At 38.5% G+C, this 18,626-nt stretch overlaps 1 protein-coding gene across 3 annotated transcripts in view; it reads right to left on the bottom strand.

The window, feature by feature from the left end:
- Positions 1–18,626, bottom strand: part of ANKRD44 (ankyrin repeat domain 44) — a 139,308-nt gene that overhangs the window by 77,796 nt on the left and 42,886 nt on the right. For all 3 annotated transcript variants that reach the window (XM_083349716.1, XM_083349717.1, XM_083349715.1), the window contains exon 2: positions 1,007–1,090. In XM_083349716.1, the coding sequence (XP_083205842.1) occupies positions 1,007–1,090 (84 nt within the window). The remainder of the gene's footprint in view (positions 1–1,006; positions 1,091–18,626) is intronic.

Genomic DNA, 18,626 nt, shown 5'->3' on the forward strand with positions numbered 1-18,626 from the left:
CCACCCCATTGCCGGCCATGGCAAAACTGTCCTGATACATTGCATGATGTTACATGACGTCTCGAGTTTGACATGTCTGCTCTAAAGAAAATCTCTCTATATGGTCCCTAAGAGTCAACACTGATTTGATGGCAATTAATCCATGTAGTTTGAATAAATAATATTAACAGAAACTGTGTTTATCTTGCATACAATCAAAGTGTCCCACAAATGTCTTAAGGATCTGATACTTTTAATGTGTCACAAAGCCTTTGTATTTTTGTTCAATTTGCCTGGATTTTTTTCTGTATACTATAAGTTGTATCTCACAAAAAAATGCAGTTTTACACACCTTCATAGTCTTTTAAATAAATGCCTTGCAAATTTTGTAGTCTTAGTAACAAACACATCACCTTGTCCCAGACAGCAGCTACTATCTTTGAAATGTCAGTATTTACTGTCTAGCTCAGGGGTCGGCAACCTTGGCTCTTTTATGACTCGCGGACTTCAACTCCCAGAATTCCTGAGCCAGCTATGCTGGCTCAGGAATTCTGGGAGTTGAAGTCCGCGAGTCATAAAAGAGCCAAGGTTGCCTACCCCTGGTCTAGCTGATGACTAACCACCTCACCATAAAAATGCTATTGCAGTGAATTACAAAAGCAACATACTAAACAGCAGCAAAAACAAACAAAAAAGCATTTCCATGAAGAATGTAAGAAAAAAAACCTGGGGACTATCCATAGAGGATGGGAGCAGATGTGCTCGATTCTATTTCCAAGCACAAGGTCACATGGTTCAGTACTGGAATACCTGTATGAGCTTAGCATGTATTAAGTTAACAAAAAAAGGAGGAATTATTTGTGGTAGTTTACCAAATCACAATTGTACTTCAAAGGTAAGAGGCACAGAAAATTATTCTGAAAGATTCTTGGCTTTGCTATGAATCTTGTCTCACCTCCATCAGACATTTTCCTCCTATCGATGAAACACCCACAGAATTAGAAAAGAAACGTATAAAGTTCCTTACCAAAGCATTAACATCTTCAGTTTTGTAGATTAATATACGTATCTCATCAGGATCGCCATTGAAAATTGCTTGGACCAGCGGTGGCTAAAGAGATAAAAACAGGAGGGAGGGTGGTGGTAGAAAGAGAGGTAAATGTATTTATTGAAGAGATTCTACAATCAACAAATGTTCAAACTGTTGCATACATAGAAACAACTGAGCTTTCTTGAACAGCCTCCTTTCATAGAATTTTTTGTATTTTTTTTTAACTTTTGTATTTTTTGTTTTTAATCACCCTGTAAACCGCCCTGAGTCCTTCGGGAAAGGGCGGTATATAAATACAATAAAATAAAATAAATAAATAAAATAAAAAGGCACCTTGATGTAGCTGATGGTACAATCTTAGAAACACAGACATATTCAACCTCTTATTTAAGAAATCTAATAATAAGGACAAATTATTTTGGTTCTCCAAATTCTACAAATAAGGTTATGTCAAATTCATTCCAGAATAAAAGTATTGGATACTTGTACTGTACATACAAGACTTTCAAGCGACATAAATGTTGGGCTCAATTGTGTTTGTAACTCAGGGACTACCTGTATAATGAAAAAAATTTCCAGATTCTATTTTTTCCAGATTCTTGGTTGGGATTATAGTTTTAGTTTTAAATGATATTATGGCTTTTCTTGGGGACTGTAGCTTTAAAATAGATATTTTGTTACAATATTATATGCCCATATTTTGGATGTCATCTGAAGTGATGTTATTTGACATGTTTTCTCAAAAAGACTGACTCTTTTTCTGTTTCCTGACCAAAATAAAGATTGAGAATACTTGTACAGAAATAAATAGAGGTTTTGGTTGCTGTTTTTTTTTTTGCTTCCTGCACTATTTTTGGGCAGAGACTTGGTTTCAAAATGGCTAATATCCATTTTTATTTTTATAACTAAACTTTGCCCTCAGGATCACTGTTTCCAGGTGAACCAGAGGTCACTTCCTGTAATGCCCTGGAATCTGGCCATTTTCCTATCCTAGAAAATTACAACAAAATAACTTACATTTTCAAATGCATCCGATATGACTTTGACAACAAGCACTTAAAAATGTGTGTTGTTCCTGGACAGAAAAATATCAAAAGCATATTCCGTTCTGAACCATTTCTTTTGGAATGATATCCCCCACCAAAAATCCCTTAGTTTTGTGGTACTCTAAATATGCAGAGCTATGAAATAAAGTGACATAATTATTCATTCCACAAATGTTTTACTCTTAAAAATACAAATAAAGGTGAAAAAGCCAGAGCATTTTTTAAAAAAAGCTCCAATAAAAATTCAAAGACAAGAACATGGGGAACAAAGGTCCCAGATCAGGTCTCTCTGCCTCCTTTCCAAAGTTTCATGGGGAGTCCAAACAATAAAATAATTCTTACACTGTTTCCTCAACTTCTTTTAACCTTACATATGCAAAACATTAAAGGAGAGAAAAATGCCTTTTAATTAGTAGTGTCTTTCGGGATGCACCCTAAGATGAGGAATGTCCAAGATGAATTTTGAATAGTAACAGAGTCAGCAGAAATAATCAGACTCTCCATTCACACAAACACAGGCTAATAATTTGCATAGACCCATCCTGAAGATTAATTTCTTTTTTTTAACCAGGCAGAGGCCCTTTCCCCACAGCATATACATGTCCTGGCAGCATCTTTTCTTCTGAAATATCTTTACATTGTTTCTGTCATCTTTTCCATTACTCATGAGTTGGACAGATTTAAGACATCACAAATGCTTGCACAAGGACTAATTTGTTCGGTTCAGGGTGGTGACACACAAACTGAGACACAAATTACTTTTAATTATTCTTTTGTAATCTATCACAGGTGGGCCCTCAGCTGTTGCATTCCCAGAAGCACCACCAATTTGGTAAAGGATGAGTGACATTGTGTCCTATAGTCTGTTGCTGAAGTTAAACCTTATTTTTTTAAAAAAATCTTTAATTCCCAGGAAAGACATGTTTATTCCCGATCCACTGCCTCTGGTTAAACTTCAATTTTTCTATTGAAGGAAAAATGGAACAAACATGGGATTCCTCTCTCACTCCTGTGTCTATGAAGCCATTTGACAAGAATTTGAGACAGTTGTTACAGCTCACTCCTGCTTCTTCAGTGCACATGTTGGTACTCAAGCGGCTCTTTCCAGCTCTCACCTTACAGGAACAACCTACCCAACTGACTGTCCCTCCTAGAGCAAGCCACTAAGCTACACTGGGGCTCCTTTGATTCAGATAAGGCAGTGGTGGGATTCAAATATGTGAACAACTGGTTCTCTGTGTGGATGCCACTTCCGGATGTCCATTCTGGACCTGGGCAACAAAAAATTAGCTACCGGTTCTGCCAAAGTGGTGTGAACTGGCTGAATCCCACCACTGACTCTGTTCAGCCCTTTCATGGGTCCAGAAGGAAGATCACTTGGGAGGGTGATTCGAATTTTCTTCTTTGTTCTTTCTCCACTTCTCTGGGGGAAGAGAGAACTCTTTCACATGAGAACTTTGTTTGTACAATGTGTGAAGGAGGTAAATCAAAGCACCCTTTGCTCCCCCTCCTGGCTTTCCATCAAGGAGGTGGAAGAATTTGTTGAGACCCATGGCCCGGCAACCATTTCTCCAGCAAAGCTGTGACTGGTGGATGTTTTTATAACCAACTATTCATAAACAGTATATAGAGGCTACAAAGACAGAGGATTCAGTCAACCACCTTGCTTATCATGTGATGTACACACATTTTCAAAACATCACCTTTTAGCAATGAAACAGATCAGGGATGATAAAGGTAGGACAGAGATTGGCAGTTGGGTCAATAAATTCCACACTAGGATAGAATAGATACTAATAGATTACAATGAACATGTAATTGCTAAAATGTATGAACTTTTACTGAAATTTGAAACTGAAAAACAAGTACCGTAAAAGGATGTATGATACACTGAGCTAAAACAAATTTGGTTATAGTATACATAGGAAAATATTATCAAGAATGTATAAAGGTACTTCACATTTACATTGGAAATGTGGACACAAGAAGGAACATTTTATCATGTTTAGTGGATGTACAAAAAAGCTAGAAAATTCCAGATTAATATACATATGCTGATTCAGAGGATTTTAAAGATTAACATGAAATTGAGGCCAGAGGTTTTTCTTATAGGAAATCTATATCCATATTGATGGATAAATAGTAGGAAAAAAGTTAAAGATTTTTTTACATGATAACTGCAGTGTGATTATTATATGCCCAAAGATGGACAGATTCAGTACTTACAATGAATATCATGGATTTTGCTGAGATCGCTAAACTGACTTCTTTGATCAAAGACAATAGTTATCTTTATTGCTGACAGGAAACCCCCTAGAGACTTTTGGGGTAAAATAGAAAAAAAATGAATTTATGATTTATGGTTTTAATGGTTAGACAGGATAAATTATAGAAAGAAGAGTTATACTGTAATCACAAAGTTGGAGGTAAATTTACAATTGTACTTATAACTGATGTAAAGAAGATCAAAAGCTACTTCTCTGTGTCTTTTTTCTTTCTTTTCTATTTTAGTTTTTACTTTTTTCTTTCCTTTCTTGCACTTTTAGCTTCCTCTTTGATTACTTTAATTTTTTTTACTTTATATTAGTTTTTATCTTCTTTTAAAAATACCTTTAATAAAAATTATATGGAAAAAATAAATTCCACAGTTTTCTACTAATTTAAAAATCGACAGATAACTCTTACACTCAATTTGGTTTCCCTGGTCCTGGGATGCCTGCTGGAAACACATTTTATTAATAAATATTTGCAAACCACCACTGACTTTATCTCGGACTAATTAATTTATTAAGGCAATAAATTATTCAAAGTTCAGTGTCCAGTATCTTTTTCCAATGCACTGGCTGTAACTGGTAGGAAATGCAGCATTGGTTCAGAGGAATTCCTTGCTCCTCTGTCCTGCTACAGACTCCTGTTTTTCTCTCCTGAAATCTACTTGCCAATATTATGTTATTATTGCAAGAAGAAGAAATGAAGAAGCCTCCATTATCCAGGAGTTCTTTAGTTGATTTTTTTAATGGAATTTTGATAGAATGTGCTTTCTTCAATGGAGACTGCTAGACTGGAGGAAAAGACTGAAATTCCCTTTCAACATATCCAGCGTTACCTCCTCCTATATTGAAATAGGAGCCTAGGAATAGGGAGATTAAAATTATTTAGGAAATGAGTGAAAAGGCTAAACAAGGTGCCTCCAGCAGAGTGACTGAAATTAATAACAGAGGTGATGAGGAAACTTGGGATGAGACTGAATTGAGAGAATTCTGGAAGGAGTACTTCAGAGATCAGCATGGAAATGCTAATAATAGATCAAAAACAGTAAGATTACAGGCACAGATTGGAGAAATGTTAAAATATATATAAGTAGTGTACCTACTGTATAAAAGGTTGGGCAGCTTGTTCAATATGTTTACAAGGTCTGTTCCTGATGATTGAAAGAAGGCCATTATTGTTCCCTTATAAAAATGGAAATGTAGCAACAGTATATGCAAAACTATAGGGCATTCATGTGTTAAGTTTACCTAGAAACAGTGGCGTAGCGTGGGGGGTGCAGGGGGGGCTGGCCGCACCAGGCGCAACATCTGGGGGGGCGCGCTCGCACTCGCAGCTCTCTGCCCCTGCCTGGCTCACTCTCTCTCACTGAAGTGCTGGCTGTGCGAATCCGATCCGAGCTGCCGGGTCGCCGCCCACTGTGGAGGGGGGGGTGCCAGGCGTGCGGTGCAGTGCAGAGAGAGAGCGAGGGACTATCGGGGCGCAAATTACTTGCCTTGCCCCGGGTGCTGACAACCCACGCTACGCCACTGCCTAGAAAGATGTTTGGCAGAATTCCGATATAAGGAATAAGAGAGGTGGCAATTAAAGCTGTCCATGAATTGGGAAGCATGCTTTGTTTCATGTAAAAGCAGACCCACTGTGTCTCAAAAGTTCTGCTGAAGCATTCTAGGTGGTCTTTGGTTGGGCAGAACTGGAACTTGGAACAGTTTTTTTGTTCCAGGTTCTGTCCAACTCACTTAGAAAAGTGAATGGGCTAGCTTGATATGTTGCATCTGAAACCAAAGATATTGGTGGCAACAACCCACCCACCTCTAATCTCCTTAACGCCTTCCTTTCCCTACTTCCATTTATATGTCCTCAACCGATTTATGGAATCGGTTGCTGGTCGAGCTCCGGATGGCGCCCGACCTTCACTCCTTCCGACGCAATCTGAAGACTCACTTATTCGAACAAGCCGGCCTGGCCTGATGGGGGATGGGTTGGGATTTTACTGTTGTTTTAATATATGTATTTATTGTTTTAGCTTGGGCATTGTGTTTAATTCTTTTTTAACTTTTGTATTTTTGTATTTTTATATGTTTGTCCTGTTCACCACCCTGAGTCCTTCAGGAGAAGGGCGGTATATAAATAAATAATTATTATTATTATTATTATTATTATTATTATTATTATTATTATTATTATTACTGGTGTTTTTGAGCATCAAAGCAGGTTGCCTTCCCATGCACTTTCCAATCTTCTATCCTACCTTCTGTTCCTACCTCTCCTTAGAAAAGGGCAAACAAGCCATTGGATATGCCATGTTTAAGGCTAGCTAGGGGATATGCCATGTTTAAAGCTAGGGACATTACCAGCAGTGGCTTGTTTAACTTTCACCACCTCCATCCTCCTAACACTTTATTTTCCCTACTCAAATTTTCACATTGCTGGCACTATCACCAGTATCTCCAGTTTCAGGTAAAGTATATTCAACTGCACTCTGATCTTCCCTACTGTTGGCTGTGTTTTCCTTTAAGCCAAGGACATGAATGCCAGCAAAATGGATGTATGTAATCAGGAAATGTCTATTAATCTAACCCCTTAAAATCTAGACTCGCTGCCAAGTGCTAAAGTGTTTTCAGACAAATAGAGCAACTTCTCCTTAGCTACAGACATCTCCCTTAAAAAAATTCAGCACCCACTGATTTCACTGCCTCTTTAGTTCCTTTAATTCCCCCTGCTACTGCCGTTTTAAATTTGGTTTGCTACATTGAGTAGCAAGCAGGAAACTTTTTTTTTTAAAAAAAAAGAGCCTCAGGCAGAGGTATTCTACACAAGCTCCTTCAGAACATTTAAGCTCCGGAAATCTAAAGCTTCGCTGTCTTCTCTGCTTCGTTTGGTGATAACAGGAAATTAATGCAATGAGGTTTTCTCTCAAAGCCACAGGCTGAATATTTTTGTTTTACACTAGAACCATGTGTGGCAATATAAAAGTACAACCCATGTTTTAAAGGCATGAGGAAAGGGAAGGAGGGAAAGAAAGAAAGAAAGAAAGAAAGAAAGAAAGAAAGAAAGAAAGAAAGAAAGAAAGAAAGAAAGAAAGAAAGAAAGAAACTGTAGTTTGACATTATATCTCCAAATGGTAGCAATTTCAGAGAGTGTAAAAAATTTTGCTAACTTTTTAAGCATGCTGCATTTAGGCAGGAAATGGAATGAAGCTGAGAGATTCACAACTTTCATCAAACTCAGGACTCGACTTCCTAAAACATCCAGTACTGCTCACAAAGTGCATAAAACTGAACCAACTCAGGATTTTTTAACTCCCTTCTCAATGCTTGAGGGGAGCTGCCCATAAACAGCAGACTTTCTTCCATCTAACTTGAGATAGCTGCCCTCCATGACTTGGCCCTAGTGACATTCTGGAGAAGAAAGAACCTTGAGATGATGATGTCCCCAGAGGTCTAAGAATAGAGCAGAACACTTTAGGGCCTGAGGGTTCAAAATGTCCTTCTTTCAGTGCCTGCTAGGACACCATTTCAATCCTGCCAACAGCATTGCACTCTCCTCCACCCATTCAGAACCACAGCCCAGTTTAATGGATGCAATTCCAGATACATAGCTTTTCTTAAGCACTTTCCTACCGCTCTCCATGGACCAGCACCTATACTCCAAGGGGCTATCTCAGGGGTAGGCAACCTTGGCTCTTTTATGACTCGTGGACTTCAACTCCCAGAATTCCTGAGCCAGCATGACTCAGCGTGGAAACTCCCTTTTCCCTCAGCATGGCTGGCTCAGGAATTCTGGGAGTTGAAGTCCATGAGTCATAAAAGAGCCAAGGTTGCCTACCCCTGGGCTATCTCACTTTGCCCCAAAAAAGGCTGATTACACAAAACGTAATGACAAATTACGCTTTCCTATTCTGACAACCACTAGGGAGCAGCAAAAGGCTGGACTTTGTTTTGAATCTCTTTGCCATCTAGCAGATATCCAGATTTTTGCAAACCAGATTTGGTGGCCCTAAGACTGAATGACCAAAAGTAGCAATCTTCCATAGCTTATTTATTTAATTCATATTCTGCCTTCCTTCCACATATTTAACTAGAGGGGTGAAATTCTGCAAGATTTCAGTGTGCCAACCTTCTAGGGAGTTAAATGCTATTTCAGTTGCCTTCCAAAAATGCTGGATTAACAATCACCTGAGATTTTTTCCAAAATCCACAATGACATAAATTAAATAAGTCACCCAACTCTTTCTTATTTTTAACGATGGCAATGAAAATTAAAAGCCAGAGCTTCCTTTTTTTGGTTTGCCCATTTATGTTATTTATATATAAAGCAGTTCAAATTGTAAAAAATAAAATGCTTTCACATAGAATCCTGTATACATTTAAAAATGCTTAAACAATTTAAGAAGCCCACAGCCAGTTTAACCCATTGATTCTATAGTATCCTTTTTTTAATGTGACCTAAAAATATGCTTTTAGTCATGTTTCAGAATCTATGGGAATTTCTTTGGATGAAAACACAAAGCGCTAAATAAAACAAGTCCTTTCACAAAAAATGAGAAATTGTTACAGTTCCTTTAGTAAAAACAATAACAGCAACTGGTTTATAAGTGTTTTCTTTAGATTTACTGAAAAAACTGATGAAAAGATATAAGAAAAAATCAAACTGTTTTTTAACCAAACTGTCATTCTGTTGTCATTCTTCAATTATACTGCTTTACTTATACTCTTTTTTATATAAATATGTTGTTAATTTTCTAGATTTACAATCATAAGTACTTAATAAACAACATGTTGTCTGGGTCCATCAGTAATTCAGTGGTACATATTAACTTCCTCAATCTAGGTACAATACTACACCATCCAGTGCTTCCTCTCTTCTTCTGGTGTTATACATTTTCCATACTGGGCAAATACAATTCTTATTGCTGTCAATACATATATAATTGAATATCAGCATCTTTGTTACATTTTTCTAATATTATATATAATATCAGTAGTGTCAATTTAAAATATCTTTTCTAACCAAAACATATCTCAATTGCATTTGCACTATCTATTTGTTCAATCGATATCCTGTTTTTCCCGATTTTTTAAAAAATTGATTTCCCATCAGTGTTAAAAGTGTCTCTATCGCTTATAATTTTCTCATTATAAATTATATTTGGGCAACCAAAGGCTTCCCTTGTTCAAACCCTCTTACCATTTTCATATTTCCGTTCTCATACCAAAATGTAAAATTCTAGTTATAAATCTTTTTAGTTCTAATAACACTTTTATTTCTAACAATTATCTATTCTCTTAGCCATATTCAAATATCTCTTTAATAATATAATATCCCATCTAATGGGTCAGGACCTCTATTTTCTTCAATCTTACTCTAGCTTTCTTCCTTTGCCAACTAACTTTCCAAGTCAATGCCTTTGAATCATCAAGTAGTTCTTTCTCTATTTTTATGTATATTGTTTGGAATAAGTAAGACAATTTGGTTAAGGTATTTTTGGGAGAACGCTCAACCCATTGATATTCATTAAGCAGCCTCCCTCCTTCTCCAATTTCCCACAATTCTCCTAACAGCTTTATCTTCCATTCGATCAGCTCTTCTTCCTTATCCTCAAAAGTGTTCTGAGATTTCAACAGGTAAGATGTCTTTTCGGTTTCCAATATTATTGCTATGTCTTCTAGTTCTTAGTTTGTCTGAGTCTGTTTGTTAATTCCTTCCTTTAGGTCCTACATCTTTGAATCCGCTTCCTCTAATTTTTCTTCTATTTTTCTGGGTTACTAGTTTCTTCTTTATAGTCATTTTCTGAATTTTGGATTTAGATTAGAAAATTTGTTTTTTTATCTTCTTTGTGTTATTTTTAGTCTCATCATGAGCTAAAGCAATTGTCTCTTGTGTTAATTTTAACATAGAAAGAATTTCCTTCTGAGCTTCATCAACATTTTCTTGTTGATATTTCAAGCTGGGACTTTGGAGTTAAGTATTAGAGATGGTTTTTTACCATTTAAAGCTGAGTATGGAAAATCCATTTTGTTTTTATATGTGGTCTCTATAGTCCAATCTATTTAGGGATTTAAAGAGTTCCAGTCAATTGTCATTTGAGCCCCAAATTATCCAGCCAGCCTAGTAGACCATCCTTAAGCCTCTCCTAAGCAAATATAAGCAAAATTCAAGTTTTTCTGTCCAATGAGAAACATGTCCTTTCTGATCAGAGAGAAAAAAGTCATTAAAAGTTGTTCATCAGTCAAAGGTTTATAATCCAAAGTATTCCATCATCTCAATCCATAATGCATGTTTCTTCTACAGGTAAATAGTTCCACGACACAGCTCTAAAAGTCAGTTAGTATTTACATTCATGGTCCAGGCAGGCCAGTTTCAAAATAGTTTATTGTGTCTGTCACACAGATAAGCAGCCCAAGATGTTTTTTCCCCTTTTCCCAACTGCAGTTTAGAAAAGTGAAAGTTTCCAAGGACAACCAAAGTCTTATCTAGGTCTGGGCTTCAAACCAAGTTTCCCTTAAACATAATAAATTGTAGTGCTGTGGTTCGCCACTAGATGTTGTTGACGCCTTCTTCCAGCTTTTTAAGTCCAAATTATATTACAAGCTTTCAAGTCTCTTTTTGTCTTTTCCTGTGTAAGATTGAGGGTGTCTTGGTGACGTTTTGATGAGGTCCCACTCATCATCTTCAGGCTGGTGTCTTCGGCTTCGTGCTTGTGTGAGCAAAGTGTGATCGGAGCTACCGTCTCTCTATAAATATTGGTGGGGTTGTGTGTGGTGCTGGCTTTGTTGCTGTAAGTGGGTTGGTTGGCTGTGTTGTTACATCCTGATTGGATGATGGAGTTATTGTTTGCAGCTTAGTCGGATGTTTTGTAACATCCTGTGTGGCTAAGGTGTTGGCTGTGTGCCCATTAGTCTTTTGTGTTGTAATGACTTAGGTGATGGGCTGTGTGATGACATCCTGAGCTCTAGTGTAGTGATATCCTGAGTTCTGGGCTGCAACATCCTGGGTGGTTAGTTCTTTGTTAGCAATCCAAAAAATTTACACAAATATGAGCTGTCACTGCTGTGACTACTGCCTGTGGATGGCCTTGGGTTAGGCTGAAACAGGAAGTAAAATTTGCCCCGTGTTTGGGGCCTAGCAAGGTATTCTAAATACTTAACAAACACTTAACATATATATATATATATATATATATATATATATATATATATATATATATATATATATATATGTGTGTGTGTGTGTGTGTGTGTGTGTGTGTGTGTGTGTGTGTGTGTATGTGTGTGTGTGTTGACAAATTCTTCACACACACACACACACACACACATATTCCAAATTAATCTTCTAATTTTCTGTTTTCCCCCAAGCAATTAATTTGCCACTTTTCTTTTCCTGATGGAATGGGGTGGAAATTCTCCATCCTTCTCTCCTTGGGGAGGATTCTTTGCTTTGGGTGTTTTTTTCTAGGAAAAAGTCTTAAAGTCATAAAGAGAGGCTAGGGTCTCACCCAGTTTCATCCACGTTGCTTGAAAGTTGCTCATTGGTGCCTATTTTCTTTGGTTGACTGGCCACAAGCCCGCCGGTTTGGAGGGCTTCCTTGGATCAAATGGAAGGGCCGCCGCCCTCCCGCAATCAACGAGGGTCCCCTCCTTCGTCTCTCCGGGATGACTTTCGACCCTTTTTAGGGTAGAATGCAGAACCCTGTCTTCCTGTGTCCATTACGCCGCGACGTCAAACCATGAATCTATTTATAATCTTCATGATCAATTTTACAAACTTTATCCAAGATTTTGAGTGATTTGCCTGATTCTCACAAAACCAGATCCTAATCCTTCCCAGCATTTTTCTTGCAAGTGCAGAGTCTGCTTTTTGAATCAACTGGAATACTGATGTATTGGTTGCAACAGGAATTGACTGAGCAGCTTATTTCCCAAGCTTGATGTTGTGGGCTGAGAGAAAGTAATTGGCCCAATGTCTTCCGGCCAGCTATCATGACTGAGGTGGGACTAGAATTCACAGTCTCCTGGTTTCTAGCCAGGTATCTTAACCATAATGTCTACAGCAAAACCATACTTTTGTAGAAATCAGAAAAATTACCCAGTTACAAAGATAATTACCGTATATACTTGAGTATAAGCCGACTCGAGGATAAGCCGAGACCCCTAATTTTACCCCCCCAAAACTGGAAAAAGTTATTCACTCGAGTATAAGCTGAGGCTGGGAAATGCAGCAGCTGGAGGCTGGATCCCCCGAAAGACGTCTCTGCTGAGATAACGGGGTGGCAAGCCGCCGAGAGAATGGGGCGGTGGAGTGCTCCGCCGAGAGAATGGGGCGGCTTGCTGTTCTCTCGGTGCAGCACAGCAGAGGCTGGATCTCGCGAAAGAAGTCTCTGCTGAGCGAGAGAATGAGGCGTCTCAGCGCCCATTTTCTCGGCGAAGACTTCTTTCGGGGGATGCAGCCTCTGCCGCCCCTTTCTCTGCCAGGGCAGTTGAGAGAAGGGGGCAGCAGAGGCTGGATCCCCCGAAAGAAGTCTTCGCCGAGAAAATGGGTGCTGAGATTTTCTCGGCGAAGACTTCTTTCGGGGGATGCAGCCTCTGCCGCCCCTTTCTCTCAGCTGCCCAGCTGAGAGAAGGGGGTGACAGAGGCTGCATCCCCCGAAAGAAGTCTTCGCCGAGAAAATGGGTGGCAAGCTTCCACTGCCCCATTCTCTCAGCGGAGGCTTGCAGAGGTGGCGGCGGAGCTGCGCGCGCAGCTCTCCAAACCACCACAGCCCGTTTGGAGAGCTGCTGCCTTCGTCCATGTTTGATGAAAGCAGCAGCTCTTCAAACTGGGGGGTGGAAGTTATTTTTTTTTGTTCACTGGAGTATAAGCCGAAGTGGATTTTTCAGCCCAAAAAGTGGGCTGAAAAATTCGGCTTATACTCAAGTATATACGGTAATTGTAGGGAGATGTGATTCTTAACATGTAGAAAAAGGTACAGTACAATATAAAGAATTATTTCAATTTCTTTTGTTAATACCAGATTTACTCCAGCAAAACATTGGTAAACAAAACAATACTTTTTCTTTGATGGACAGCATTGCAAATATAAGAAGCTGCATTGGCTGAAAAATTAAATATAAGCAAAGCGTCTTTGACAATCTTTTAATTTCAGACTATTCCTCTCCAAACTGATCTCTATTTATAGTTATATTAGTAAAGTCACATTATTTCCTAATAATTACCTCTGTCTTTTACCTATAAAAATGCCTTTTAGGATGCAAATCTTGAAAATACTGGAATAAAATATTGTATATGTCAAATATAGCAATAGCAGTCATTGTCATCATTATCAAAGTCTATCATAATAATGCAATCATTCATGTTATATGCGGATACAGATGGTCAATAAATCAGCACCCCGCAGAACGTATTTTGGATTCAAACATTTCTTTTTTATAAAAAGTAACCAGACTGAACACAGCAATATAAAACTGAGTTTTCATTAAAACTTTTCAAGATGTAATTTTTGTAGTGAGCTCACACAGCATAATCTATACCATCTCTGAAAACATATGGAGTGAATTTGCCATATGCACATGGAAAGAAAGGGTCAGAAGGAAATTTTAAAGAGACTCAAATATATGTGCAAACAGTTGTGTTTCTCAAGTAACAAAATATGTGTACAATTTAACAACATATCTCAAAATAAGCTATCTGTCTTTATGCAAATCAAAAAATACCAAGGATCGGGTATTTCACATTTAGTTTGTCCAGGTGTGCAGGATTGTTCACTTAGAAATAACATGTAAAGGAATCCAATCCCAAAAAGGATTAAATGCTATATTCCTATTTTGTCCCAGAAAACCCTGCATTTGTTATTTTGCACAGGAAGAAAGGCACCAAATGTTCTCCAGCTGCAGCCTTTTCCCCAATCAGGTTGTAAGCATAGGACAAGAATGATTAAGACCCACAATAGGAGCTTAAAAATGTACATACACATGCTGAATAATGTGGTTGCAACTGCACACAGAAGCCCTACACTGGCTACTCAAAGAGAAAAATCATGCACTCAAGAACATGCTGTGTGATTAACAACCTGTCAGGTTTGCCCAAGTGCCATATTCATAAGAAGCATACTAGACAATGAATATTATAAACAACCTTACAGTGCAATGCTGAGTTGTAGACTTGAACCATTATAACCTAAAGCAGACCTAAATTTTATGCTAAAGCTTACCGATACATATTTTAATCAAGAAAATGAGTGTAATGCTGCTTGTTTTAAGCCTGAAAGGAAATGTAGAAGGCTGCATGGACTCCTGACTCTGGATTTTTATCAAAACCTGCTCCCTGATCTTCTGAATGGCAAATAATGGATAGGATTTAGGACTTTTCTGAAGGCAAAGTATGGATACTGCCTCTGACATGGAGTTATGGTTTTTCTTGGAAAGGCAGGCCGTAAGCAAGTCACTAGCTCAGTCCACACATGACATTAATTTAAAGTTCGATTCAGTCATGGCTCAAGACACAAAACCATGGAGTCAGATTTTTTTACATTAATTCAATGGTTTAAAAATCACATTGGCTAATGCATCACACTAGGCCAAAATAAAATAAAAAGCATTATGCTTCAATATGAAGTGTGATCACAACCATTTTCACTTAGGCTCCCATTCGCAGAATGAGGAAATGGAACTGCTTGTTGGTTTCCTGAATGCATCAAATTAGTCACAGGACCAAGTAACCTCCTGTGTTTTTCTATATTACAACAAAAATAAGTAGTCCAGGTTCAAATGTTTGGAATTCTAGTGGAACACAGGGTACCTCATTCATCAAAGAAGAAAATAACTTTCAAAAAAAATGAATATCAGTACAATTTCCTTCTTAATTATGGTTTTCTTGAAAGAAGTGAATGAATTTAGTGATGAAAAGATATAATTATTTCCATTTCCAGTACTGGAGCAGCAGTATGCAACCAACATATTATTGGCTACCAGTGAAACCATGCCAAAGTTCATTAATGGCTATGCATTTATATTTAGGTGGTTTTCTAATTCAGCCATTTCTTGGGGTGGATAAAACAAGGATGTTTGAAAGGTTTATTTGTCTCAGTGGAAACCAGACTTATGAAATTGAAACAGAGGTTCAGCTGATGACTGGAATAGCACATTAAGAAGAGAATGACGCTTTCTTTTTCAATCACCATGACACAAGCTTAAATCTTTACAGGGAATCCCATGATTTTTCCTCTTGTTTTTTTTCCTTCTTCATACCCCATAAAGATCCCTAGGATCTTTTCCTATCTAAGCACAAATCAGGTCTGATCTCACAGGTAAGCCAGGTGGAATACCTGTATTTAGTTTTCATAAAAGACATTGCTTACCATTACGCAAACTGCAATTATTGTCTGTTTCAAAGCTGATATAATAGCAAATTGTACTAGAAGAATATAGCAATGAAACACAACAAATGAAAGCTCCATATTATAATAAAGCCAAATTAACTCAGGAAAATATGTGAAGGCTTACTATAAAATAGAGACGCAGTAGTATGATGGTATTAGGTGATAGCATAACTGATCCATCAATTCAAACAAAAGTCACTACCTATGAATTATTGATGGTGAACATTTAATCCATTCTGTAACAAGAGCTTATGCCCACTTGCAAAACTCTTCATAAATAAGAATAGAACTTCAGATCTTAGCAGAATAAAGATAAAAGCAAAAGGTCAGATTATTCGTAGAAGGTATAATGTGGCCATCAGAGATGAATTTGGATGAGTGGGATACACGTTGGACAGGCCCGATATAAAGAAGGGAAAAATTATGCAAATTGCTCTCATAGTTATGTAAGTAACCAACATAAGCAACTACTATATCAAGAGGCACTTTCATCCCCCATGTTGTGCAAATGAAAGAACAGGTTCTTAAAGCACATGTTAGGAACAGCCTTATACTCAGGAAAGGAAGAATCAATTGGTTGTTGACATTTCATTGGAAAGCCTTCTCTGTGGGAGCGCCAATCCTATGGAATCAGCTCCCCCCTGAGCTTCGGATGGCCCAAGATCTCCAGTCCTTTCGCCGCGGCCTCAAAACACTCCTTTTCCACCTGGCTGACCTGGACTGACAGGCATTTTAATTATATTTACAATTTTTAATTTATTTTAATTTTTAATTTTAATTTATTGCAAAGATAACTTTAATTTTAATTTTATCTTAATCTCTGTACTTATTATATGTTATTGTTGTTAGCCGCCCTGAGTCCTTCGGGAGATAGGGCAGGATATAAATCCCATTAATAAATAAATAAATAAATAAAAGCCATCGGAGACCACAGTACAAAGACATGCAAATAGTCCTTTCTGCATGCCATTCCAATTCTTCACTACCACCCTCTTCTGCCATACTGGGCACCTATGATGTCATATATGCTAAAATATGATCCTTCCAACCTGCCCCTCCCCCCGCAATCCTGTGAGAACTAATCCTTCCATCGTCCCCACCATCCTGATGGAACCAATGAAGCTTCTTGGATGAGAAGCAAAATGTCTTCTTCTTCCTCAGTGAAAAAAAGTCCAGTTGCCTTTTGAAAAAAGCACTTTTGAGACATACATGCTAAAACTATTCCTATCTGTGATCCGAAGAACAAGAACAGCTCCAGAGAACCGAAAGATACATGCAAACAAGTTGCTGGCTGCATTCAGCCCTCCATTTCTAAAGGCCTTGTTTCATTTCAATCAGAATAGAGCTGGAAGGGACCTTGGAGGTCTTCTAGTCCAACCCCCTGCTAAAGTAAAGGTAAAGGTAAAGGTTCCCCCGCACATGCGTGCTAGTCGTTTCCGACTCTAGGGGCCGGTGCTCATCTCCGTTTCAAAGCCGAAGAGCCAGCGCTTGTCCGAGGACGTCTCCGTGTTCATGTGGCCAGCATGACTAGACGCCAAAGGCGCACGGAACGCTGTTACCTTCCCACCGTAGTGGTCCCTATTTTTCTACTTGCATTTTTACGTGCTTTCGAACTGCTAGGTTGGCAGAAGCTGGGACGAGTAACAGGCGCTCACTCTGCTACGCGGCACTCGGGATTCGACCCGCCAAACTGCCGACCTTCTGATCAACAAGCTCAGCGTCCTAACCCACTGAGCCAACGTGTCCCTTTCCCTGCTAAAGTAGGAGACCCTATATTATTTCATACAAGTGACTGTCCAGTCTCTTCTTAAAAACCTCCAGGGACGAAGCACCCCAACCTCTGATGGCAAGCTAATATTTTGAACATTCATCTACTTGTCCTAAAGGCAACCATCCACCTATTTTGCAACGAAAGATCTCTCACTCTGACTGCTTCAGATTCTTTTGTGCCAATTAATCTCAGCTTTCAAAGTGACTTACTTCTAAAGGTTCATCGTGAATATGTTTAATTTTTTTGTGTGTGTTCCAAGTGACAAGCATTTCTGCTCACACTTAGATAACTCTTCCTGTCTGCATTTTTTCCTGGGCATGCCTTCACTAGGCTATTTATTGCTATTTGGTATTTTACCCCAAAGAGAGAAAACAGCATTATGCCTAATTAATGTTGGGTTTTTGATAAAGGAGAAGGCAAGTGCTTTAAATTCCTATTCTACAGAGCACCTGCTAGCTTAGATCATGGGTGTCAAACTGCCAGCCAGAGGGCTGGATGCATCATAGCGAAACCACGCCCATCCCATTGCCAGCAATGGCAAAAAAGTCGTGATATGTCGTGACACGTCACATGATGTTGCGAGTTTGACACCCCTGGCTTAGACTATAGTTATCTCTTTAGCAGTTCCAAGGTCTCCTCTATAACTTCCCTGTTTCCATCTCCTTGTCATACAATGAGTCTATTTCCCAGGCATTAACTATCATCCACACCAGTGCATTTACATAAGCTACCATGACACTTTCACCTTGCCCAAAATAAAATGGGATTGTGGAAAAGGAACAAGGAGAGGAAATGTGCTGCCTATTAATTCCACAAATCCCCATGCTGTTTTTCTCTACAGGTTACATCTTTCAAAGGGTTCTTCCTAGGAATTGAAATGAGCCATTAAACCGGGGTAAGGTAACAGTCATACGTCTGCAGCAATAGCAGCAGGTGGCTCTCGTTCAAACTTTCTTTTATGCCTGATTGACTCCACCAGGCCTGCCTCTTTGACTTCTCAGTTTTCATCTCTTTGCAGAGGAATGATAATGTTTCTATCTCCTTACCAGGCTGGAATAAAGATTGGGAGGTTGCACCCAAAAGTTCTCAACACGTAGAAAAAAATGCTATGAAATTAAAAAAAGTAATAATCAT

The sequence above is a fragment of the Vipera ursinii genome, assembly GCF_947247035.1.
Source record: "Vipera ursinii genome assembly, chromosome: 1".
Classification (NCBI taxonomy): domain Eukaryota; kingdom Metazoa; phylum Chordata; class Lepidosauria; order Squamata; family Viperidae; genus Vipera; species Vipera ursinii.